The following is a 26,486-nucleotide window of genomic DNA, read 5'->3' on the forward strand; positions in this document are numbered from 1 at the left end:
CAGGACACCTGGGTTCTCGATTGGCCACTAACTGTGTGACCTAAGTCATGTCCCCTCTGGGGCCTCAGTCTGCTCATCTGTAAACAGGGGAGGGGACAAGAGAGGTTCTAGCCTTTGAAGGCTGACCGCCCATTAGGACCCTGTGAGGGGGCGGCCTGGCTGGCCGGCTGCTCACAGGGCTTCGGGCCTCACCGGAGCCTGTTCACCAGCGTCATAAAGGAGCATGGTCCGCTGAGACAAGGGCCTGGGTCTGGGAATCATGCCTCACCGGGGCGGGGGGGAAATTCCACTGCTGGGGGGGTGCCCAGAGGTGTGGGAGAATGTGGGGGTCTCAGAGAGAGACCCTGGCTGGGTACAGAGCTAAGTCATGCCTCCTGTTTCCTTCTGAACTGGAGATCCACCCAAGTCAGATCCACCTGCATCACTGTCTAACTGGTCTTCCCTACATGGGGCCTGAGTTCCTGCTGAAAGCATGGGGCTCACTCTTCATTAAGCGAAACCTAATCCTGGTTGCCGTGGGGGAGGCTGAAGCAGGGAGGCCACCTCCTGGGAGTTCACCCTTCTCTTGTGATGGAGTTAGGTCTGGGTTCAAATCCCAGTCCTCTTGTTTCTTGGCTGTGTGGCCTTGGGCAAATGACTCAGTCTCTCGGGGCCTCAGTGTATCTTCAAAACAGGGAAACTAATAACTACCTCATAGGATTACTCTAAGGGTTAAATGAGATAATGTGTGTGACGCTGCCTGGCATTTGGCAATGCCTTGTGGCCACTTGCTATTACTATTATGCTCTCTACTCTTCAGAAGGGGGACAACTCAGGGGCTACTGCCCTGGGGGTCCTGGGAGGCAGACAGGGGCAAGGCAAGGGGTGAAGGGAGATGGAGGTCTTAGCAGGGGGTACTACCTCTCTGCCAGAGCACTGGGAGGCCCAGACACCTGGGTCTGGCGTGGCTTCCTGGGGTGAGCAGCAGAAATGAAAGCCCCTCCCCTTTCTATCCCTCCTCGCCCAGGGGGTGCCCTATAGGGAGGCCTGGAGCCCATGGATGAGCTTGGGGCCCTGGCAGAGGCCTTAGTGGCCAATGGAGTAGGCCCCTGAATCTGTGGACTGCTTCTCCTCGGTGGTCTGGTCGCTGGAGCACTCTGGGTTGGCCGAGGCAGTGACCTTCAGCGTCGTCTCGTCCACCTGCAGGCAGAAGGGCTGGTGTAATTGTGCTCTAACTGTGGGCAAGACCCCCCACCCCCACCCACATGGGACTCTGCTTGGCAGACGTGGCTGTGGAGGCTCAGGGACCCATTATCAGGGAGCTCCAGCAAGACTGTGTGATCCCAACAGTCTGAACAACCACGAACCTCATGGGCCAACCGAGACCTGAGCTAACCCATGGTAGAATTTGTCCTGCCCCAGAAACGGAGAGGGGACAGTGAGTGGATCGGGCCGTCAGCAGTGACAACCCACAGACCGCCCCACAGACCCCATTCTTGGCCAACTCCCTCTCTTCGGGACCCCCAATTTGCGCCAAGGCCTCATGAACCCCCTTAGAAGCCCCCAGAAGGGGGAGCCACTGAGAGTCCCTGGGGTCTAAGGGTGTCCAGCTAGTCCCTGCCTGTACCTCTACCTCTCACGCTCCCCCACCTCTCACGCCCCCCCACCTCTCCCCTCTGGCTCACCTCCTCAAATTTCTTGGCTTTGTACTGGTCGGCCCCCTTGAGGAAGTTGAGCAGGATGATGTCACAGAGGACAGTCCCCTGGAGGAGAGGCAGGGCGGGCTCAGTGTGGCAGGAAGCAGCAGGCTCCAGCGGCCGGCCGCTGAGCGGCTGGGCAGTGGGTAGGACTGCCCTCAGGCAGACAGCAGGCCAAGGGTTGGGGTGAGTCCTCCAAAGACACCTGACTGATGTTTCCACTTGGAAAAACGTCCCGGTGCTTTGCAGGATGCCTTCATCACCCACCTCTCAGCTCTTGGCCATGACCGCAGACCAAGATGCAGAGAGAGGACTTGCTGGGAGAAGCAGAGGGTGAGGGGGTAGAAGTCCCCGGGAGCAGGGTTCGGTTCCTTTGGTCTGTGGAACCCTGGAGTCTCCTGTGGAACCCTGGAGTCTCCTCCTTCACCTTCATGGTGGGGGAGCAGGAACTTGGTACCAGGTGGAGACTCCCGCAGTCGGGGAGGCTGCTGCAGGAGGTAGTGAGCTCTCTGTGACTGGAGGCGTTCCAGCAGGGAGGCGATGAGGGAGACTGAGGCACCTGGCCAGAGGTCGGGCCTTCCATTCTAGGCAGAAGCATGGGCATTGTACCTGGGCCACTCCCTACCCCGACCCCCAGCTGGAGCCCCACCTTGACGGGCCTCCTGTCTGAGGCTGAAGGGGCTGAACTCACCACTCCCACGGAGGTGAAGGCAGCCACAGAGCTGATGATGGTGGGGATGATGTTAAACTTGCCAGCCTGCAAGCGGAAAGACCAAGGCGGGTGGGCAGAGAGCCCAGCACGAGGTCCTGAGGCTTGAGGCTGAAGGAGGACTCCCAGCCAGAGAGATGGTGGAGCGGAGGGCTCTTGGTCAACAAGAAGGCCCCAACCCTCGACCGTAGCGTAGCAGTGAAGAGTCTACAGATGGGACTCACGGAGGCTCTCAGAGCTGGTCAGTGGCAGGACCTTGCTCACCCCCGCCCCCCCGCATGGAGGAGGCTCTTGAGGGCCCAAGAATGGTCTGGGTTTCCTTCCCTGTCCTCCCCTCATCTGCCCGGCGCAAGGACTCACATTCCCGTACACCAGCACATCAAAGCGGATGCCGAAAGCCTTGAGGAGTGTGCGGTACTCACTGCCATTCTCCATCTTGTAGTACTTGGCAAACCTGGAAACCAGAGGTGGAAGGTGGGTTCCACTGTGGGCTCCTCCCTGAAGCTTCGGGGTCCTCTGGAGCCTACAGATCTCACTCACTGAGCATCTCACCACTGGTTTGCTGGACACCAGCCACGGTCCTCCCTGTGCGGTTAGCTGACCCTCTGCGCAGTCATCCTGGGGCCTTGATACCAAGGCAGCTTCCCAGCCCCACCTGCATCTCTGTGCCTGGGGCCCAGGACTCTGCCTTTTATGTAATTTCCCTAGATGATTCTAGTGTGTGCAAAAGTCTGAGTCTTGCTGGACTCCAGGTTTCTTCGGTTTTATTTGTTTGGGTTATCCCTGGGCCTAACACACAGCAGATGCTCCCCTCACTACAGGCTTCTCAGCCTACTTGGGTTCAAAGCCCGGCTCTGCCACTTCCTAGTTGTGCAACCTTGGGCCAGTAACTTGACCTCTCTGAGATTCAGTTTCCGCTTTTATGATTGGGAATAATATGGAAGTCCTGCTTCACAGGGGTGCTGTGAGAATTGAGCGAAAGCACACACCCCAGGGGTCTAGAACAGTACCCGGAACACAGTAAGCACCCAGGGAATGCTTGCTGCTGTTGGCTGTTACTATTGCTGAAGAAAAACATTTATAGAGAGGTTTTTCAAAGCCTTGTGGGAAAGGGATGTGATTGCTCTATTTTTAAAGCGAGGCTCTGAGGAGGTTAAGAGACTAGTCCAGGGTCACCCAGTGGCTGAGACTAATGCTAGAGTTGCCCGAGATTATATCCTCTACTCCTTCTCTGCCTGGGCTGCTGGGTGCCAGGACCGTGCGGGGGACAGGTAAGAATGATTATCTTCAAAATGGGGGCATGAGCAACTCACTGTGAAGATGCCGGGGGAAGGGGTGGGGAAGGGACTGCCTGTGGCTTCATAAGCACTAAGAGTGCAAATGGTGTCTGTTTGAAGCCAGTGCACGCCCCCTACAGCCCTGCCCATCATAGGCAAAACTCTAGACTAATCAGCAAAGTGTAATGTCTTAGGACTACAATGGACCCGCAGTGGCGACACGGGCTCCTGATGTTGGATCCCAGAAGCACGGCAAGGGTTAAGTGAGATGATGGGATGAAAGGGCTCAGAGAGCCCCATACCTCTGTGGGGTTGACATGGCTCTTATTTGGTGCCAGCTGTCTCCCCTTCAGTGTTTCTGGTGATGCCCAGATTCCCAGGACTCTCCCACAGAGAGAGGAGTCTCCTTCCCCGCAGGTGTCCATGACTGTGACAGCCCTCCCAGGGCTATTTGCATTCTGGCAGGGAGAGGGAAGTGCTCAGCTCAAGGGCACAGACAGCAGAGGGGTCACAGGCATGGGAGCAAGGTCATTTTGGAGAAAAGTCATCGAAACTCATACAATGTCAGCCACTGTCTGCTCTGGCTGAGCAGAACTCTGCAGCCAGGAAGAAAGGAGCCTAAATCCTGGTTCCACCCCTTTCATGTGACTCAGAACAGTATCACCGTTCATGTCTATGACATGGGGGTGCTCACGCACCCCTCCGTGGGTCTGTTAGTGAGAGGGGTAAACACCAAGACCCACCCTTTGAGAGAGGCACTGTTGCGATCCTGGTGTTCTGGCTGTCCCTCCACAACCATTCTCTGCCAGCCCTTCTCTGCAGGGCCTGGGAGCCTGGTCTGCAGACCTGCCTCTATCAAGCTCCCTGTTCTCTGGTTCCCGGTGGGCTCTGCAGTGGGAGGCATCCACAGGCCATTGGAGGGCCAGAATGGAAGAAGAGTTTAACTGGGTCAGGAAGGAGTCCGGGCTGCATGTTCTCCTGCCTGCCTGTGCCTGGGCACGGCTGGAGCATGTGTGCCCACATGGTGCACCTGCTGTCCCAGGCTTAAGAGTAAGCCTGAAAGCTAGTCAGTGAGGGCAGGTGTCCCCCCCCCCCCCCCCCCGGGAACCTGACCCGGGAAGTGTGTCCTGTAGACACTGCAGCCAAAGACGGAGGCAGAGAAGGCAGGATGATCTTGAGCCCGAGTCCCAGAGTAAAAATGGGCCCCAGGAAGAAGACAGAAGGAAGCCCAACTACCTAAGCCAGAGAACCGAAGAGCTGGAGGACAAGGGGCGAGGCGAGGGGCTGGGCCAGCTTGAGAGCCGTGGTAGGTTATGGTCTGGGTGGCAGCCGCAGAGGGCTTCCCAGACCCAGCAGAACGGAGTGGGTCCGGAGGCACCAGCAAGGGGACCCATTCTACAGGTGGGGAGAGGGAGGAGAAGGTAACTGGCCAGAGCTGGATTCTAGGCTCTGCTCTTAACCCTGAATGTGCTGCCTCTGAGCTCCGGGTGGCTGGAGAGGAGCCAGATCTCCAAGCCCTTCTGTATTCTGCGTTCTGTTCACGTCACTGGAGAACTCAGGTTCCCTGTTTGGGAGATGTGGCACCCGATGTCCTCGGGGACCAGGAGGGTCGGGGGTGGTGGTAAGACTGTCACAGGTGTTTGGGGCAGGGCAGGGGCTAGGACCATGGTCCCGAAGTCTGCGTTCCAGCCTGGGGCTGCAGCCATGAAGAATGCTCTCACATAGACTCAGAGAACAAAAAGTCAGCACCCTGGGCACTGTGTTCAAAGCGAAGGCTGGCTAAATTTATCTTGGGGAGGAATGTGAAGGAACAGGGAGAAAAACCAAAGCGGACTTGGTTTTTCTCCAGCACCTGCCTTCCAAGAGGCAATAAGTATGATAAGATCATTATCTCACCAACCACCCACCCTCACAGGAGGGTTGGCAGGGACTGGGTCTCCTCCTGGGAGGGAGGGAGGAGGAAGAACACTGCTCAGGGAGGGAAGGCACACACTGAGCACCTACTATGTGCCCAGCACTGTACCAAGTGCTTTTTACACTTACCATCTCTTTTAAGACCCAGCCCCATGGAGTTGAATTCTGTTGTTCTTCCCATCCCACAGATGAGGAACCAGGATAACACCGATTAAGCAATTTGTCTAAGGTCTGCAAACCCAGCAGTCAGTACCAAACCTGGGATTCAAATTCAGGGAGTCCAGTACCAGAGTTCACACTGTGAGCCAGCATTCTAGACTGTTTTTTGTTGCCTGTTTTGTGTGAGGTCGTGGCTGATTTCTTTCCGTTCTCCAGCTGGGAGCCCTTTTGGATTGGCAAGGCAGGTCTTGACGCCTAGTGTCCTTGGCTCGGAGGAGAACATTAGAGCCATGGAGTGTGGGAAGGATCCCCCAGCCTCCTCCTCTGAAAAGGTCATGGGCAGAAAGACCCCCTGGCCAGCCCTGTACTTCTCCCAAATCCCCCAATTCCTACCTCTCCAGCTTTGGTTTTCTTGGCTGAGAAACGTGGTTGGCAAGAACGACACCACCGACACCCAGCCCGGCCCAGTCCCCTTTCCTTGCCTATTGGCAAGAAGTGCCAGCCACACCACACCGCCAGCTTTCTCGGGTTTCCTGAACACACCCTGCAGACACGAACTTCTTGCCCGGGCCCATGCTGTTCCCCTCTCCTTCTCTTCCTGCCTTGCAAACTCCTACTCATCCACCAGGGCCCAGCAGATACTCAGAGCACCCTACGCCAGGCACTGTGCTAGGCCCCACTCACACCTTGGCAAGGTCTGCTCTCATCTGAGGGAGAGAAATATTAATAACAAGACACCCCCATAATAGCTAAAGTCTGGCGTCAGGGCCGGAGAGGACAGAGCACCATTCGAAGAGCACATGTACCGAAGACCATCTGACCGAGGCTGTGAGTCAGGAAGCCTTCCTGTAAAGTGCCATTGGAACTGAGGCCTGAGGGATGGAGGGTTGAAAGGTGCGGAGGCCAGAGGTGGGGGCCGCCTTCCCGGCTGCGGAGCCCATGAGCCCTGCCCTGGGAAAGGACATGGTGTCCCTGAAGAAGCTGCAGGAGCTTGGTGGGCTGGAGGACAGGGACGGGTGGGCAAGGCTGGGTGCACCTGCTGGGGCGGTAGAGCCACCGCCCGCGTCGCGTCCCAGTTCCACCTTCGGCCACATCACGCCTGTAGCTTGAAATTGACCTGGGGGGTGTATTTACACCACAGAAATGGGCAAACACGGTGAATCAGGTGTTTCCTTTGCTTCCCTTTTCTCCAGAGCCCTTTATCAGTGTGGGCGGAGGCTGTGGAATCCCGTGTTACCTTTCCTGCCCCTGCGGGGTCCAGGCCTCTCGCTCTGTACCTGCAGCAGACTGCACGCTACAGTTTGCACCGACCAGGGGCCAGATCTCACTGCCTTTGCCCAAGGGCCTCCCTGGGGCAGTAACGGGCAGGGCGACCACTTTCTGAAGGCAGCAGTGGATTCCTGACATCTCCCAGAATGAGTTTAGCACCAACACTGGCCTCCGGGTTTCCTCCTTCTCTAAAATCTCCCATTCTTCAGGTGGAAGCATCAGGCAGAAAACATTCTGATCGGGCAGGTGGCTGGATGGGATCTGGGGAGGGGAATCAGGGCGGGTAGAGCAGAGAGAGAATCTGCGGGCCGCGCTTCCCCCACGCTGAGCGCTAGGCTGGAGGCTTGCACACCTGTTCCTTCATTCAGGCCTCACATCCCCGCTCGGTGGTGCAGCTGTTGGTGGAGGGGCTTTGGAATGAGATAGTCCTGGGGCTTGAACTGCGGCTCCAAATGAGCTCCCGTAAGCCGAGGGAAAGTCCTTCGTCTGCCTGAGCCTCAGTCTCCCCGGATGTGAAACGGGGGTACTAGGGAGAGTGGCGGGCTTGTGACGGAGAATTCCGTGAGCTGCTGGCTGTGAAGCTCAGAGTTTTCAGTGCACGTCATATGGTGTTCCTCAGGCTGGAGAGAAGCCTGGCCGGTGGCTCTAAAAGCTCCTGGGCCTGCCAGGGGCCTAGCTGGGATCTGAACGCCAATGCCCATCTTTGCTGCTCCCCTGAGAGACGAGCCAGAAGGAGACTCGAGGGTGGCCTCGGTGAGCAGGCAAGAGCTGATGCCTGGGAAAGCAGCTGAGCGGCCGCAGGCTGGGCTACTGGAGCGGTGGAAGGAAGCCAGACAGCCCCTGGTGTGCCCACCGCTCTCCACAGCTGACCTGCCTCCCTTCCTCTCTGGTTAATGGGGAGCCTTGGGGAAGGGGAGCCCTGGAGGAGCCCGAGGGCAGGAAGATGGCAGGTATGCGGCCCACTGTGTCTCCTGTCAGGGACCCCAGCTCTCGGCCGGGCTCCCATTCCTCCTGCTGGGGCCGTGGGTCTGGGGGTGGCTTCCTGCTCTGTAAGGCTCTGAGTGTCTCAGCTCCCTTGCTGGGTGAGTTTCTTGACAAACCCCCGCGGAGAGAGGGGCGCGCCCATGGACACCCTCCCAGAGACACCTGTGCTGAGACCAGACAGGACAAGCCCAGCATAGCCCAGAATCCAACAAGCAGAGGCCTGACAGGGCTGACACACTTGTGTGTGTGTGTGTGTGTGTGCGCGCGCGCGTGATCTCTTGGGCTCCGAGCAGCAACACATAAAGAATGAGGAAGTACAAACATCAATTACCGTAATAAATCACTTGTCAGATGTGCTTGCGCAGGGCAGTGTGGAAGCTACGTTCGGACGTGACAGGTCTATAAGTAAGAGTGCACGCGTCAGCGGCCGTTGCCAGCGCCTTCCCCAGACACCCACGTGCACTCATTCAGACTTTCAGAGCTTGAAGGGAACTTATCACCTCGAAACAGCCCATTTCACAGAGGAGGAAACTGAGGCCATGGAGGGGCTGAGAGTTGCTGAAAATCACACTGAGCATGTGCGGCGAGGCCTGAGACACAGCCTCCTGCCCTGCAGCCTGGGCGCTCTCTGCTTCACTTTTGCTTCATCTTAAGATGAATAATTAATTTTTCTCGGCTTGCTCCAGCACGAAATATTTTTCGTATAAATATTTTGTTCTTGGGTCCAGGTTGATCATTTCCACGTGACCATAGGAACTGGTCTCCATCGTGTGAGTATCAGCCACAAAGCCTGACAGAATCTGGCATCGGAAGGCGTCTTTGGAGCCCTCCCCTCGTTAGCCATAAGAGGTTTGCTGCCGCTGCCTGAACCCCTCCAGAGAGAGGAAACTCGCTGCCTGTCAGAGCAGCCCAATTTCAGCCTTGGGTGGCTCTGGCCCGCAGGAGCGCTTCTCCATGCTGGGCTGACATTTGCAGTAGTCGGCAGTCGATAAACGTTTGCTGAAGGGAGACGGTTTTTATCATGATGTACGAACCCCTTGGAAGCGCTCAGACATCTGTTTAGAAACGATCCCATAGAGTGAGGGAAATTCCTTCCTAAAGCAAGGACACGTAACTGTTACAGGAAAAATAGCAACAAACTTGCAGGATCTGGGTCGGACTCGCGAGGGAAAACTTGGGCCTGGAATTTGAGCTGTCTGAGTGAAGGAAGTGGTGCTCTCCATGAAGCTTTTGCCTGGTGAGAAGTGATTTTGCCAGCTGAAATAGACTTTTACAGTTGATTTTATACTGATAGGAAAATATCTCCTGGCAGACTCACTGCGTGGGGGTGGGGCGACATCCTTGGAGCAGGCTGGGACGCCTTCCCTCAGAGAAGACCCCGAGCCATATTTACTTACGCACGTTCTGGGAACCTCTTCAGCTCCAGGGGCAGGCACTTAAGCAATGACTGGTGGTTGATCTTTTTATAAATATTGCTATTAGTTCGTCTTGAATGAGGCAGGGAAGGATCAACGGACATGGAGCTGGAAGAGACAGCTGGGCGCCAGACAGCTAGCTGTTTGTTCCTGGAAGTCGCCTCTTTGGCCTCAGTTTCCTTGTCTGTAAAATGGGGATAACTATACCGGTCCTACAGGATACTCGTGGTTACCAGCACAGGCTTGGAGGCTGCGGCAGTTGGAAATTCCAGGCCAGCACTATTTGCTGTGTGGTCTTGGGCAGATAATGAAACCTCTGAATGTTAGGTTTCCAGCTATAAAAATTCTCTCTCTTTGGAGTCGATGAGATAATCCGCAAAGAGCACCTGCCTGGCTCACCGGGACGTGTTCGATGAGGGTTAGCCGCTGTTTCCTACCAACAGAGTTGGTTGTCGTGGGGCCAGGCTAGACTTGAAAATTATAAAAGGCTGTATAAATTCGAGATCGCTCTAATGGCCTCTCCTCCCACTCGAACCTAAACAAAGAGGAAAACGGATCATGGCGAAGGCAGGCAAAATCTACCCCCGTCACAGGGGCCTTTGAGTGTCTCTGTGGAGATGGAAAGTGGCTGCTTTTAAAAACACATATTCTATGGCTTTTGGAAGGAGAAAAATCCAGATTGCAGAAAGAATGCTCAAAGCCAAGGGCGCACTTTCGATTCCGTCTCATTCAATTGGCCTAAGATCTTGCTGATCTGCACGTTTCTGCATGGAAGCGGAGAAGACGCCAAATTTCCAAGCTCCAGGAAAGCTGCTGTGGGTACATTTCCAACACGAAACCGTCACTAGAAACACCTCCAGCATGAGGAACATCTAGCAGCTGAATGAGTGTTTTTTGTCCCAGACATCAAGACAGGAAATCCAAAGCTGCCTTGCCTTTTCGTAGCGAAGCTGCCTTGGTTCGGAGGGCTCAGAGGAGAAACACGAATCTGATGTCGCTAAATGCACCGTTTTTGTTTCTGCCCCGTCGTTCCCGCCATCACGGCTGGGCCTGTCTCTCCCGCTTGCTTGCAAGTGATGTGGTTGCAAACGATGTGACGGTGGAAGGTATGCCGGAAGCAACGGCTACAGATCGATTGTGTCCCTGGGTTTGAGTCCCCATGTCCCTCTTGCTTAAGCTGTGTAATCCTGGGCATGTCTCTGTCTTCCCAAGCCTACCACGGGGGCGTGGGCATGAGCTGTGAATCCTGTCAAAATAGGTGAGAAAGGCTTTGCAAACCTAACTCTAGGGGCTCTCAGTCTGAGGTCTGGGGATGGGCTTTTAAAGATCTTCAGAGCCCTGGAGTTTTATGCCTCATAAACGCAGAGAAAAAGCACCGGAGGGAAGCCCGCCAGACTGTCCAAGATGTTAACTTCCTATAAGGGGAGAGAGACTGGAGGAAGGAAAGGGAGTCTCCACATCATCCCTCCTATGTATCAGGAATGCTTGGATTTATTACTCTGAGGATGTTTTTATATCTTACTTGTAGAAATAAGTTGGCTTTTTTAAAGCAAAGAAAATGCCTGCAAAACTGCTCATGTGGGTGGATATCTGCATCTTGGTGGGCATTTGGTCCATGAATTCACACAGGGGATATAAGGGTTAGAGACCTCTGAGTGTTCATGGAGGAAATCCCTGGCCCACGAGCCTGCCTTCCCCACCCTGCCCCAGGCTGCCTCCGCTGGTGGCTTGGCCGAGTCACAGCTCCTGGCCCCACAGCGTGTCTTCCGTTTCTAGGACCTGCTTCCTGCCCTCTGCCCTTCAGACCTGGGCAGTCACCTGTGTCCCGTCGCTGGTCCCAGGCCCTGTGCTATCCTTCATGGTTTCCCTACACCCTGCCCACACCTTTGAAACAGTCCCCTTATTAAACTCTCCTCACATCACCCATTCCGCATGTGCCATCTGTTTCCTGCTGGGACCCTGACGGCTACAGTATTTTTAATCTGTCTTTGTACCATCTCCCCCCATATATGCAAACGCTCTCAAATACATTCACCAACACCCTCACACACACACACACTCCCCACTCAGGCACAAGCCACACTTACACACTCACCCACAGACTCACATTCGTCCCCTAATGAACACACCCGCTCGCTCAAAGACACAGTACTTGCATTCACAGGTACCACTGCCTGATCCCGGAGCTTTGGGAGAGGTCGGTCCCTGGTTAAAATCCTGCTCCAGCGAATGGAGGGCCTCCCTGCGAGGTGAGAACCTGGCCCTTGTCTACACTCCCTGCCCCTGGGGTCCCGGTGACTCTCGCCAGTTCTTATTTTTCAGAAATGCTGTCCTTTGCCCACTACTAACCTGGACAGACCCACCTGTGCCACACTCCCAATGTGCTCAGAAGGAGGCTTCAGAAAAGTACTGAATTAAAATGGAGAGTTAGCCATACGGAATAGATAGAGGAGTGAAAACAAAATGTTTGCACCAAGTTTCAGGGAGGGACAGATGGCATTTTCAGGAGATCACACAAATAAAGATGAATTTAGGTGGATGACACCAGGTAACCCGGGTGGAAGTTGAAGGGACTCAAATTCTGACTCAACACAAGGTCACCTTTCCAATCACTGGAGCTGTCGATGAGGGACCGGCCATCTTGTGAAGGGGGTCCCATGTCTGGGGCCATGTCACAGTGAGACTGATGTAGCTAGAGCTGGGACAAATGACCTCGAAGGCTCTTCAGGATACCCTTGTAACCTTGGGCAAGTCACATCCCCTCTGAACTTTCTGCTTCCTCAGCGGTGAACCGGTCATCTCAGCCTAGGGGTACCTCAGGGGTCCTCAGTGGCTGCATATTTTCTAAATCTCTGATCCTCCAGGCCAAGAGCTGCAAGAAGTAAGGGGGGGGGCATTTGGAAAGGAGCTGCAGAAGTAATTAGTGATGGAAATGAGAATCTCTACCGCCTCTTGCCTAAATGTGCAGATTAAAACAAGGCTGACTCTTGGCTGAATGACTGCATTTCCTCCAGAGCAAATGGCAACAGCAGGATGTTTGAAAAACTCTGGCCTCTGTTAGAGAGGGAGCAGGGACAAATTTGTTTGGGGGACAGAAAGCCAGACCCTGAATTGTGCCTCCAGCTGCTGCTAGTCCTCTAGCCTCTGTGGGCCTCAGGTCCTTCGTGTTTAAGCAATGAAAGTATCAACCAAATGGGCTTTTTTTTGAGGATTCACAAATGTGAATGTCCCTAGCCTTCCTGGCTGCATGGAAATCATCCAGGAAAATGTGTTTGTGTCCAGGCTCCCATGCCTACTGGCTGTGTGACTTGGGGAAACTTGTTTCATTCTGCCAAGTCTTTGTTTTCTCGTCTGTGAAATGGGGAGATTGTGGCATCTGCTTCACAGAGCGGGTAAGGAACATGCCAAAGCACACGAACCCCTCAGTGCCCAGGGTGATGAGTACGGTGCCCACAGATCAGGAGATGTGTGGGATCTGAAGTTCTACCGTTATCAGACAGAGCAGTGCCAAACCTGGCTGTGACCTTTATTCTTTGTGGCCTCCCCAACATGGGCACTTAGCTCAGCCTCGGGGTTCCGTGTGGTGCCAGTGGCTTGAAGGCAATGTGAGGGTGGTGGGTGGGCACCCAGGGGAGGGACCTGAGGGGGCTTGGGAGGAGCCCTCTTCTCGTCACGGCTGTCAGATAGCCCCCCATGCCAGCGCTCTGGAAATTCTTTTAAACTACAGGGGGGTCAAAACGAGCAGCTTTGCCCCTTCCTGCTCTGGCTTGGGGGGTCTTTGGTGAAGGGGTTAGTTATTGGGTCCACACCTCTCGGACAGCTTCCCATGAGCCCCTGGGGGTTAGGCTCAGGGATCCTCGGATCTGTCTGCCCAAATACAGCCCAAGCTATTTTTGGACCAAGTCCACCTCGCATTTTGCTGTGTGGGGTGGGGAAGACGGGGTTCCGGGAAGGGGATTCGGGGTGGAGGGGCAGCTGAAGCCCAAGATTGAGAACTGGAGGTGGAGGCCCCCACACTGTAGCTTCTTTAGATCAAAGATCCTCTTCTAAATCTGTGCGGCACCCGTAGATGGGGGCTTCATCGTCGTTAACATTCTTCCTACGCTCTTCTGCCGAGTAAGTTATTGGGAAACTGAAGAATTCCCACCGGCCACAGGGAAGTTACGAAGATGAAAACTTTGCATTTTGCATCCTGAGAATTTTATTAATATGTTGCTATTTTCAGACACCGTACAAATATCTTTTGTATTGATTTCTCTGTGATGTACCCACTGAGTAAATATGCCAATTTCTGCCAGGGAGCCGAACAGTATTTTTAACCTACTTTAAAATATGTGTTGTTTCCTATGGTTTTTTAAAGTTTGGAGTTGATTATGAAAGCACTTTCAAATTTTAAAAAATTCTCCTCTCTGGAGACTATACATATATATTTTTAACTATTAAATATAAAGTGTAATGGGATGTAGTTTTAGATGTACTTTTAGAACTACAAATAAAGGTAAGAAAAAGGTGAAATGATTATTTTTTTGCTTACATCTGCTGTTCTATTGGAAAACACCACCACCAGCAAGAAAGTTCAAGTAACAAGTCTTTGAATGTGTAACTGAAACATATTCTTACGTGTACTTCCCCCCCCATCCCTGCCTATTTACCCAACGTCCCCTGTTTAGTGTATAGCACCCTTGTACGTCATCAAAGCCCTCCCAGAAATCTCAGGGTCTTGGAAAATCGAGGGCAAAACAGAACAGAGAGCTGAAGCTTTTCACACCTTGGCAGATAGGACCCTCAAGATAACGATCCTATTGCCATTTCCTAGAGGGGGAACGTTAGGATAGGAGAAGGTCAAGGACTGGTCAGCTTCAGCTGGTTCCAGACAGTTAACTCTGGGTTTTCTCTTTTCTTCAAAACAAGGGTGATGGGAGGGGCCGTCAGGGGAAATTCCTTATGGTTCAAGGCCACTGGGGATGAAACTAGATGATATTGAAAGACCGGCTCGAGCTCTTGCTTGGAACGGCGTGGAAGCACTCATGATCATGGTAGTTGTGATTTGTGACTCAGATGGAACTTCCTGGTTATGAACAGAAAGACAAACTTTCCATCTTGTAAACTGATCCCACTATAGCCCTTGCTTTGTGGATCAAGAAACCTTAGATAATGCAGGTACTGGAGAAGGGCTGCCGGGGTGTTCCTTGGGCACATGACAGCTTTCGAGCCAGAGCTAAGAAAGGCTCAGAATCACAGCCCACACTCTACTGGGAGACCTTGGTCACGTGCCCTGCCTGCGGACCTGGCCTATCCGTCTCCTGGTGGTGACAGTTAGAAAGCACTTCCTGACTTTGAGCCAACACCTGATGGGGGTTCGTGGGGCCTTTTCTTCCCCACATGCACGGCTGCTGGAGGTGTGACTTTTCAGGACAGCTCCTGCCTCCTCCTCCCAAGGCCCCAGGAAACCGGGGATTACCTGAAGTTGTAGCCTGGGGAGACGCTGCTCTTCTCGGAAACGCCATCGAGACGGGTGAAGGAGTATTTGGGGATGCACTGGTCCCACGCCCTGTCCAGGTCGCACACCCAGCCGATCTTAATGCCGAGGACTCCACCCTGTGGAAAGGGGCCAACTATGAGGAGGGCTGTCTCCACTGCCTGCCAGGGTGGGGCCTGGGGGTCGTGACACACAGACGCCTGTTTCTTCCCATTCTCTAGATGGAGGGGAAGCGATTTGGCACACCTTCCTTAGTAAACAACGTACGGCAGTCAGGGGTGTGGACCTTTGAGGCTCTAGATCCTGCTTTTGTCCTGCGTCCCTGAGCAGCAATCCAGGATCCACTTTCCCATTGTACGGGCTTTTTCAGAGCTCTAAGGTCGAGTGTGAAGGTGGGAATGGGAGACCAGGCTTGGCGGGAAGGGTGAGGGAGGCAAGGCCCTCCGGACAGGGGCAGGAGCACTCGGGGAGGCCCAGAGCCAGTTGCAGGTCTGGCGTGCTTCCACTAGGTGGCGCTGCTGCCCGGCCGCTGCTCTGTCGTCCCGGTATTTCTACCCTCCACCTGCCAAAGGGGTCCCCGGCCCTTCGTTAGGTCCTCACCGTGCTGGCCAGTTTGGCAAAATCCTGCCCTGCAAACTTGACCACATCCCCCACACGCAAGATGGGGCAGAAGGGGTCCTTGTCAGGGTGGAAGCGGCATGTCTTCATGTCGCTGGCTGTCAGGTTGGGAAGGAGATTTCCCCTGCGGAGGAGAGGAGAGAAGCAAGGCCAGGGCTGGTGGGAAGTCGGGCAGCGCACAGGTCTCTAGCCTTCCCGGCCCAGGCTGCGCGCTCTGGGACCTGATGTCTGGGACACTCGCGGGCTCTGTCACCTCTGTTCCTGCGTCTTCCCCGCAACTTCTATACCCCTCTCTCCATATCAGGGTTGAGTACCCTCAGCTCCTAGGCTGGGGGTCCCAGGGGGCAAGAGTCACGCGGGAGTTCTCTCAGCACCTCCGTGGTGCCTGGCATTATGCTTTGCCCACGCCTGATGCCCACCGAGGACTTGCGTGTGAAGGGGTCAATGAACTCCTAACTAACTAGTGGCAAAGGGACACCCCTGCTTGGGCTTGATGTGGGAGGAAAAAAGAAAGCCCTCGGGCCCTGACCTTTGGAGGTCTCCGGGTTCCAGGCCCAGACTGAACTTGTGCCTCACTTGCCTCCCATCTGTGGGTTCCGAGCCCCAAGGCAGGAGGCTGGCTGAGAGGTTGGCCCCAGAGCCCACCTAACACTTGGTGGTCAAGGCCAGGTGGGAGATGGGAATAGGAGCCCCAGGGAGATGGGCAGAGGGTGAGCAGGTGTGGAGAACCATGTGGACAGGATTCTCCACCCTCTGAAACTGAGCTGGCAGGGTGGGTTGGGTGCCCCGCTTTCTTCTTTAGGGAGGGAGCTGGGACTCACTTCTCAAAGTTGAAGAGAGGGAAACGAATGCTGTTCTTGATGAAAATAGTGAAGTTCTCGGCTTCCATCATGACAGGCCTGTGGGGGAGAACAAGGGGGTCTTAGCTTTTGGGGACGAGGAAAGGGAAAAGAAACATAGGGCTTCTGCCCCAGGGACCACCTTTCCTGGTGGACGTTTCCCACTGGGCACCTGGTCATGGCCTCTCTGGGGCCTGAGGGCCAGGGGGAGGGGAGTGGCAGGTGAGATAGGGAAAGGTGCCTTCCTGAGGCCACTTCCCAGCCCAGGAGTGGACACTACTAGGGGTACCTCTGAGACCCTCTGCAGGCTCAGAGATGCAGAGCTCTCCCTACTGGCAAAGGAGAGCTAGGGCAGGGTCCTCACATTTCCACTGTGTCCACCTCGGTGGGGCACCAGCCCTGGATCTCACAGGTCCGGAGCACAGAGCTGTAGTTCACGCAGCGGCCGGTGAGGATACCTGCAAGGGGGAGCCACACGGGCTGGGTGCCTACCTGGCTCTTTGCTTCTCCTTCATTCCAGCCCCACCCCTCATCAGGGACCACCCCCTGTTCAGGGACCCGGCAGGGGAGGGGACAGACAGGGAGGGCAGAGTGGACCCGTGGTACAGGAACACTGTTGAGCTCTTGCCTTTTGCTCCTCCCAATCCCTAGACCAGGCCAAAGGGAGGTGACAGCCTCCAGGCCCAGCCACCCCAAGGGCCCTGTTTCTTTGTTCCCTGGGCACAGTGTACTCCTCCTGGCCTCCAAGTCTTTGCTGTAGCTATTCTTTCTGCCTAGAATGTCCTTTTAAAAGCCCTTCTATCCTGCCAACTTCTTGTCATCCTTCAGGGCCCGTCTAGGATATCACTGACTCTAGGAAGCCATGTGGGGTCCCCTATCTAGAACCAATCCCTCTCCCTTCCCCAGTGCCCATGGTTCTCCCATGACAGCACTTGTTCCCTCCTGCATGCCTGTCTGTCGCCATCGTCCCTGGGCTGTGAGCTTCTCCAGGGGCAGCCCCCCCATGTCTGGCACACAGCGAGTGCCTTAAGCGCTGGAAGAATGACAAGGAACAAGCCAGCTCCCACTCTCTGTCCGCCATGGGGGCTCTGCTACCTTTCAGGGTCCCACTAACACCCTGAGGCTGTGAGGGGTTGGAGAAGGGCTGCACTCACCCCCGCCCGGGAACCGCTGAGGCCCACACTGGCTGTCTGATACACAGCGGTACTTCTCCTCGCTCTGTGGGGAGACAGGTCTGCAGGTGGGTGTGGGACCCTGCGGGGGCCCTGGATGAGCCCTTTGCCTCCCAGTGCTTCCCCGGAACCAGGGGCCTTTGGAAGGCGGAGGTCTTGAGACACAGCTCCAAGGCTGGAACTCCAGCCTCTGTGTGCATCCACGCCCCTCCCTACCATCGCTCCCCACCCCCAGTGGTTTCTTCTTGCCCTGCTGCATCCAGCCTCCCTCCCTCCCTCCCCTCACCTCTGGGCAGAATCCTTGCATCTGGTTTTCAGTGACTATCATCTTAGTGATGATGACAAAGACAGAGGTGCCCTTGGGAGAGAAAAAAATGCACCAGTACCAATCCATGAGTTGGGTACTGCTGTTATCCCCATTCTACAGGTGGGGAAACTAAGGTGGGGGGGGGAGAGATCTGGCCAAGGTCACAGGGCTAATAAAGGGCAGAGGTGGACTCAAGTCAAGTCCAACCACCAGCTAGCTTCTCTTGCTCCTCTGTGTGTTGTGTTGATCACAGGATGAGTGTGGCAGAGCCTGAGAAGGACCCTACTGTCCTGATGCCTAGCGCTGCACTCTGGAGGGCAGCCCTCCCCCCGGCCGCTGGGGAGGGGTTTCACTGATCACTGATGCCACTGGTTTGGGGATCCCATCGACACCCTCCTTGCATTGCCCCATCATTGGACACCCACACGTAGCCCGGGGATAGGGGGACCATACCTGGGGTGGGGTCACATAATCAGACACGTCCATGACTCTGTTGGCATAGCGTCCAAAGCCCTTCACCTTGGTGACGACTGAGGACTCAATGGCCGTGTCCCGCACTTGGTAAGCCTTCTCGTGCAAGAAAACCCACCTGGGCAGGAGAAGAGGGGGAGAGCAAGAGAGGAGGGTTTAGGCCCATCAGACAGAGGCTGGGAAAAGTTTCCTTCCCCAACACTAGACCACATGGGGCGTCTGGCCTGGGGAAGGCCTGTGCTGGAGGGGAGAGGCTTTGCGCTGGGTTGGCTTAGAGTGATATGTTCCCATCTTTCCCTTTTCCTGCTTCAGGACCATTTGTAGACTTTTTTCCCTACCCCCCACCCCCAACCTGAAATTTTAACACTATAGATATCAGCTTATGTGCTGTATGTGTATTTATTTGTGTTTTACACATAAGAAGAGTAAGACTTTTTTTAATCCCTCAAGAACAAATTTTCACCCCCTTGAGGGGCGACATCACCCCTTTGCCAATGCATCATCATTCCCGCAGACTGGGAGGCCACCTCTTTGGCAGACAACTGGAAAGAGAAGGAGCAGAGGGTCTTAAGCCTCTGACCCAGAGCATCCCAGGCTTTGCTCATGGGTATATCCTAAGTGCCGGCACATAGTAGGTGTTCAGTAAACAAGTCGGTGAAGGCATTTGGGAGCTGGGCGCTTGGAGAAGTCTCCCTCTGTGCAGGCGCCAGATGAGAAGGGTGGAGGAGGAAGGGAGGGGCTGAGCCTTTCCCGGGCAGGTCGCAGGCAGAGGCTGCAAATTCCTTGGAGCGTGCTGCCACCCAGTGGACATTTACCTGTACTGCCTTCTTCCCCCGGCCAGAATCTGGGAGGGCCTCTTTTCTTCCTTTCACTCCCACCTCCCTCCCTGGACTAGGGCAGCCTCCCGCAGCAGCAAGAAGAGCCTGCAGGCAACTCTTCCCTCTGCAGTTCTGTGAGGGGCCTGCCTTTCTCATCACAGCCCTCAAGGCTCCAGCCACTCTCCGCCTCCAGAGCAGGCTTCCAGCCCATGACCTGTCCTATCCGTTCCAGACAGCACACTGGCAGGCAGATGCTGTTGCTGTTCCCATTGTACCGACGAGAAAAGGTCATCAAATGCGTCCAGAACATGCCGCACACACTCTTAGTTTTGGAGAGACACTGGTGACCTCTTCTAGAATCGGGGAGTGTGCTTTTGGAAATGCTGGACGAGGGTCATTTTCTGCCTGCTAACCAGGAAGGCACAAGGTTGAGGATGAGTGGAAGGAAGGAACCAGAGACTATGTAGTGCAGAGAACACAAAGCTGGGGATGTGCTATCCTGGGAAGCTGACCCAAGGACTTTATAAGGAGGGAGGTGGGACTTCAAGCCCAAGAGTTTTCCAATCCCAGAAAGTTGTCCAAGAGCAGACTGCTGTGGGAGGTGGTGAGTTCCACATGTCTGGGAAGACTCAAGGAGATGCATTCAGTTGGGAGGTGTTTGGATTGGATGGCCTCTGAGGTCCCCATAGAGGGGAACAGCTCCTGGGTCATGCTGGTAGTCACAGTGACCTGTGGGATGGGCAAGTGCCCATCATGTTCATGTGTACACAGGCTGATATTTTCAAGAGACTCTTTGTTTAGTTTTCAGTGAGAGGACTGGGAGTTATTCCTATCATAGGGCTGCCCTCCTGTGCTTGAATTCCAAAAGCTCCCTTGAGTGGGACTGAAAAGGGTGGAATCACAGCCGGCGGTGGCTGACAGACGGCTCTTAACCTGTCCCCTGTTTTATTGTTGCTGCCTTATAGCAGTGACCTGGGGAATGCACCATTCGGAGGGGGGCACAGGCTTGTAGAAGGCTCTTAGGAACACCCTGCCTGTGGGGATGCGTGGACGTTTGTGATCCTGTGTGCTTTCCTTTCCCAGCACTTTTCTTTTCTTTTTTAGAAGAGGAGAGGTTTCATCAAGTCTCATAAGGAAGTTTGGGTCACATAGAAATCTCATCGACAACCTAATGTCCAAATGAGTATTTCCAGCTCACGGTCAGGGGCCCTGCGCCGTGGAGGGAGTGAGGCTGAGGACCCAGATCTCCCTGCTCCCAGCTCAGTGCACCTCTGTCCGGAGTGGGAGTTGAAACATGCCCTCTGGAGCCTCAGTGTGCCTGGCCACAGAATGGACACATCTTTGAGTGGTGATCTAATGACACGGTTTCTTAAGGCCCCTTACCCCATCCTTAAAGTCCAGGAACATTTGCCGATGAGACGCAGGGTTCAGATTATTATCATCTAACCAATACATCCCACTTGAGTGCTCTGTGTGGTAAGGGTTCATCAGGTCCTTATCCCGACCCAGTGAGACTCCTTTGTTGTTCTCCTTATATTACAGATAAGGAAACAGAGGCGCAGAGTGCTGTGCTAACTTGCCAAGCCCGTAGGTGGGTTCCCACCCAGGCAGACTGCTCAGAACCACCTCACATCCTGAATGGGAACCTGGTCCCTGTGGGGCTGGCCCTGCCGGTCCCGAGGGGAACATCTGCAGCCTTGGGAAAGTCTTAGGAGGAAAGGGCCTAGGGCTCGAAGAACAATTAACCTATCTCTTTCCTCCCATTTCTCCTCCTTCGAGGCTCTTTCTTATACCAGGGGGTAGGAGAGGCCACATCAGAATTCTCTCTCTGAGTTAAATAGTAACTGGAAGAATTTCCGTGGCCCCTTGGGGCCCAAGGACATCAGTGCAGCTCAAAATAAGGGGATGCTTCATTTCCAGAACAGAGGGGCTGAGTCTGTCTCTAGAGGCCAGGGCTGAGGAGATGGGGCAGGACTAAGCCTTCAATTCTTGGCATTTACTCGGCTGCTCTGACTTATTTTTTTCTCATGTTCCTGGTTTATTATTTATAGAGCGGAAGGCGGGTGGCAGCTCCTTGGCAGGTGGGATGCGCAGGAAGGAGGCCAGAGCAGCGTCCCCGGCACCCTTCTGTCCACCCCCATGGAGTCAGGGAGGAGCCCGGGGAGTGGGCGTGGGGAGTATGTGCTGTGTGCGCCAGGAGGAGAGGGGTCTCTTGGGAAGGTGTGAGCTGGTTGGTGGGGAAGGGGGAGGTATGCCGGGGAATCTAGGATATGGTAATAGTTGCCATTTCCCCCCATTTCAGGTCTCCCTGAAGGCGAGTCTCCCATTTCAGGTAAGGCACCTGACATGTTGTCCTTGCTGTAACTCCCTGGGGTCGGCATTCCTAAACCCATTTTCCAGATACTTAGAGACTTAGAGACGAATGGTGACCTGTCCAAGCCCCACTCCTAGTTAGTGTCACAGCGAGGTTTCTAACCAGAGGGTCCTGTTGCACCGTCTCCCCATCATGGGGTTGCAGAGGCGTGGTGGGGGAGACAAGAGTGGCGCTCCTCTCTGCACCTATAAGACGGGGAGTTCCAACAGGTCTTCCCACCATCCTCTTGTCACCTAGAGTCCCGCAGGGTGCCTCAGGGTGCTACCCTGGGCTGAAACAATGGGGTGGTGGGCCGAGAAGGTGGAATTCCAGGCTCTTCTCTTTAAACCAGAACAGCTCTCCTGTTTAAGCACTGTATTTGTCGAGCTTCTTCATAAGAGTCAGAGTGAGGCTTGAGGCACTGAGGTGGCTCCGTCAGTTGGGCATCTGACTCTAGATTTCGGCTCAGGTTGTGCTCTCAGGGTTGTGGGATTGAGCCCCGCATCAGGCTCCATGCTCAGCATGGAGTCTGCTTGTCCCTCTCCCTCGAGTCCTTCCCCGCTCTCTCTCTCTCTGACCTCCACTCTCAAATAAATAAATAAATAAAATCTTACAAAAAAGAATCAAAATGAGGCTGACTATTATGAACCAACGGGCCAGTTGTGCAAATAGTGAGTCTGTGGATCAGGCCTTGCAGGGGGAGGAAGGGATGGGGAGAGCAGGGCTGCGCCGGGTCTGAGGCACCATCCGCTGCCACGGGTCCTTCTGATGATGGAGCATCAGATGGGTGGGAATGCCCCTCTGCCGGTGTGCAGTGAGGTGGCTTCCTTCCAGGAGGCTCTGCAAACTAGCTCAGGCCATGCAACAGCCGGCACTTTGGGGAAACTCAGTCCCCAGGATCTCCTGTGTCCTCTGCAGCTCCCCATAGGACCCTCCAAAGAGACTGGCTCTTAGGAAGTTCCATCCCACAGAGGAGACTGGGGATTGCCACCTGGGCCCTGGGAAAGCCATGGAGAAACACCACGGGCCTCTCCGTGCACCTGGGTGGGTAGGGGACACCAGGCATGAAGTGTGTCAACTCCAGACAGGCAGCAGAGGCCGGCACAGGGGGAGAGCACATGTGGAGACAATGAGTGGCCGTGTTGCGGTAAATGCATAAGATAAACGGTCGGCTCCTGTTACATGTGGCCTTCTAAGACTGTGCATCTGGTCTACCTCACAGGGATACTATGGAAGAGATTCAACCGTTAGTTGTTATTATCACAGCATTAAAAATCCTTCTACTGATTCCAGGCCACCATTGTCTCTCTCAACGTGACTGCACCGCTGTTAACAGGTTATCCTCCTACCCGCTCCAGTCCCTTGGTGAATTAGCCAGAGTAATTTTCCCAACTCAGATCTCATCGTCCGTCTCCCCCTGCCCCCAGACACACACACACACACACACACACACACACACACACACACCCCTTCCCATCCACTGCCCCTGTGTAAAAACAAAAGCTCTGAGGGTGTCTGAGGTCTGGCTGGGTGTGACCCCCTCCCCAATTTTACAACACCCTTGCCTTTGCCCCCACAGAGACCTTCCTTTCTTGTCCCCATTTTCCTGGCTCTTTCCCTTTGCAGAGCTGGCTTGAACCCTCTTCCTTCCTTTTTTTCTCCTGGGTTGCTCTCACTCAACCTTCAGATCTTGGTTTGGGCATCATATCCCCAGAAAACCTTCTCTTGGCTCCCAGACCAGGTCAAGTATCTCCATACTAGCCGCTTTCCCAGCACTGTGTTCCTCTTCTTCAAGTCTTGAGCCTCAGTTGAAATTTTACATTTGTTTGTGGAGATTGTTTGACTAATGTCCGTCTCTTGCATTGTAAGCGCCATGAGGTTGAGGGCCCTCTCTGCTTTGCCCATGTTCTATGCTTGGTGCACAATGCCTGGCATGAAGAAATGCTTTATAAATTTCTGCTAAATTAAAGACAATGGATTCATGGAGTCCTAATGGTGCATGGGCTCATGTGCTCACAGATGGGGCTCAGGCCGGGGGGGCGGGGGCTGGGCCACAGACTGCATGGATCTAACTGGAAGGAGCTGCTCCGTGGGGAGCTGTCAGGCTGGGAGATGGATGGGGTTGGATATCAAGACGCCAAAGAGCCTCTCATGCTTGTTTCTGCAGGCCAGGCTCCGGCACTGAGGGTCAGAGCATCAGATCATATCACGATGAGGGAGAGACAGGGGCAGTGGGAGAGTAGAGCAGGCTGGTTCAGGAGCTGTCTACCCTCCATCAGCTTTCTGCCTGGAGCCGGCAGAGCCAGGAATGTGCTGAGGCAGCTTTTGGACTCACCTGGACCACCAGACTGTCTAGTGGCTATAAACAGCGACGGCATCGCATACACATGTGAACGTGGGACATTTAAGAACCAACTTTGAGCCAGCCTCTGCCGATGCGGACATGGAGCATTTGCAAACATCGTATCTCACAAAACCTCAAAGGTGGAAGTAAGCTTCAAGGCTGTTTTCCTACCCCAAAGCTGGAATCCTTTCTCTAATATCCCCGAGAGGAGCATTGGACGTACAGCCTTGCCAGCTGCATCCACAGAAATGAGTCCTATTGGCTCCCACAAAGCACACAAAGCAAAAAAATCCCTTAATCCACACGCTTGCCCACTCTTCCCCACACTCGCTCACACACTCCTCTGACCTTTCAGGCATGGAGGCCCGCGTTCGTGCAGCTCCAGCCCACATGCACACCGGATGGCTTCTTTGACTGACTCAATTAACTCATGACTGTTGTCAGTGGCTTGCTGTTTCTCATACACAGAGCCATTGTCTCAGGGACTAGAGACTGCACACCGGGAAAGAAAACCTCTAGGGGTTTCTGCCTGTCATTTCTGGTACCCACTGGTGTGTGTAAATGACCACAAGAAGGATGGAACCTGTGTTTTCTCCCCAGCCATTGTCTGCTCCCTGGCCCTTGGTGCAAACACGTGTGTGTGTGTGGGGGGGGGTGGATGCCTCTAAAGGTGGGAACTGAGAGGGGGTTTTTGGACCACTGGCTCTTAAGCAGCTCCCAGGATGGGTTATATGGTATAAAGTCAGGTAGCCACAGGGAATTTATGCTTTCTGACAAAGGGGAATGCTTCTGGATTCATAAGAAGGGACCCTGGATCATGTTCAGAAAACCCACCTTCCCTCAAGCAACTCTTCTCTTGAGTTATTTGTGCCCGTGTATCTCCCCGTCCCCTCCCAAGGAGCAGACACCTTGCTTTGTCCTACCCTCCAAGAGCAAGGGCTTCTCCTCTCGCCCCATTCTTTCACCATCTCCTCAAGACAGAAGGGGAATCCTTCATTCCAAAGCAGTCCAGTTCTCTCCTTCCTACCCCACCCCACCATGACCTGATCGACCCGTGCTGTCTCCTTCATGTTAGTGCCTTCCCTTCCCCTTTCCTGTGCTCCCTCATCTTTGTGAGACCCCAAAGCTTTGGCTGAGGAGACTGGGAAGATGTGAGGGTGGTTTGTTCTCTGGTGGAAGCAGGAAAGAAGGGAGAGGGGAGATGGTCACTTGGGACCTCTCCTGGTGGAGGCTGGCACCAGGGCAAGAATTCCACTCCTTGGGGTGTGTGCCTAGAAACCGCTCTCTGACTCCAGAGGATTTACTGGGGAAAGGAACTAATCTGGAGACCAGATCCCTGATGGGGGTAGCAGAATCCAGTCCTTGGACTCCAGGGTAGAGACTGTTTCCTCGAAGAGAGGAGAGGGTCAGGCAGCTGGACAGCAACACTGACAGGACATCCGGCAGCCCTCCCCTGCTAGGACCCAAAGGGCCCCAGGACTCACCCCACGAAGTAGGAGATGATCAAAAGCTGGACTGCCCGGTTGATGACCCCGATGGTCCAGCTCTTCACAACCACTGACTTGGTGGTCTCGTAGGTGAAGAAATCTGACACGCAGTTCATGCTGAGAGAGCACTCAGGGGCCACTCAGAAGGGACCCAATGGTGGCCTCAGGAAGGGGAGGTCCTCAGAACAGGGAGACAGAGATCAAAGCCTGGAGGGGACAGCTCGGAGGGGGCCCTAGGAATGGGGAGGCTGTTCTTTTAAGTCAGGCAACCCTTGCTCAGTGCCCAGGCTCTCTCTGCCCTTGGCACTCTGGGCTGTCAAGAGTCCAAGGCCAGGGCGGGGGACCCCCTTTTTGTTCGTCTCCACCCCACTTCCCTGTGATGTCACGGCAGGGGTGGGGTCTCCAATCCCGGGCTCCTGATTGCCTGGGATGCAGCTGGTTAGGGCCCTCTGGGAGTCATGTTTTATCTGCACTCTGTCTACCCTTTCTGTTCCGTTCTCTTAGACTGCATCTTCATCCCGGCTCCCCAGCTTCTTACATGCTCTCTTTAAAACCCCTTGCAATGCTCCAGCTTTGTTTTACTGTGAGTTTACTTCTCTGAATCTTTCGTTTGATAACATGCTCCTGGAAGGCTGGGGCTGTTTCTGTCTTGTTTCCTAGTTTCCTCAAATCCTAGAATTGAGTGGGAGCTCAATCTGGAGTTACTGAATCCGGGTGAATGCATGTTACTGGACAGTGTTAGAATAGCCAATTCCCAGAGGTTGAAGTCCTGAGGTCAGGGAGCAACATAGCATTCCTGCAGTCTCTTATCCCAGAGCTCAGCAAGCTGGCATAACTAAGTCAGATTGTCAGGGAAGTCTTTAAAAAAAAAGTCTTGAATTTAAATATTCTGTCCTAGGGGCGCCTGGGTGGCTCAGTCCGTTAAGCATCTGCCTTTGGCTGGGGTCATGACCGTAGAGTCCTGGGGTGGAGCTCCGCCTGGGGCTCTCCGCTCTGTGGGAAGCCCGCCTCTCCCCCTGCTTGTGCTCTCTCTGTCAAATAAATAAGCTCTTAAAAAAAAATTCTGTTCTAATGTCTTCAGGCAGGACAGGTACCATCCATGGTTCTGGATGCAGATCGCAGGGGTTAGGACGGAGGAGAACTAGAGGGGGGGGGGCAAGGAGGCTTGGGGCCCTGGGCACATCCTCTTTGGGCC

The 26,486-nt window shown here is 54.5% G+C and overlaps 1 protein-coding gene across 1 annotated transcript; it reads right to left on the reverse strand.

The window, feature by feature from the left end:
- Positions 1–1,065: 1,065 nt before the first annotated feature.
- On the reverse strand, positions 1,066–25,831 carry P2RX3 (purinergic receptor P2X 3). Its single transcript, XM_046016542.1, has 12 exons — positions 25,289–25,831; positions 18,272–18,407; positions 17,798–17,869; positions 17,494–17,557; positions 16,704–16,797; positions 16,322–16,399; positions 15,483–15,624; positions 14,865–15,001; positions 2,746–2,839; positions 2,368–2,433; positions 1,665–1,742; positions 1,066–1,179 (listed from the first exon to the last, which is right to left on the reverse strand). The coding sequence occupies exons 1-12, from the start codon at positions 25,405–25,407 to the stop codon at positions 1,066–1,068; spliced, it is 1,194 nt and encodes a 397-aa protein (XP_045872498.1). The 5' UTR covers positions 25,408–25,831.
- Between the last annotated feature and the right edge of the window lie 655 nt (positions 25,832–26,486).

Source organism: Meles meles, chromosome 8 (assembly GCF_922984935.1).
Source record: "Meles meles chromosome 8, mMelMel3.1 paternal haplotype, whole genome shotgun sequence".
Lineage (NCBI taxonomy): Eukaryota > Metazoa > Chordata > Mammalia > Carnivora > Mustelidae > Meles > Meles meles.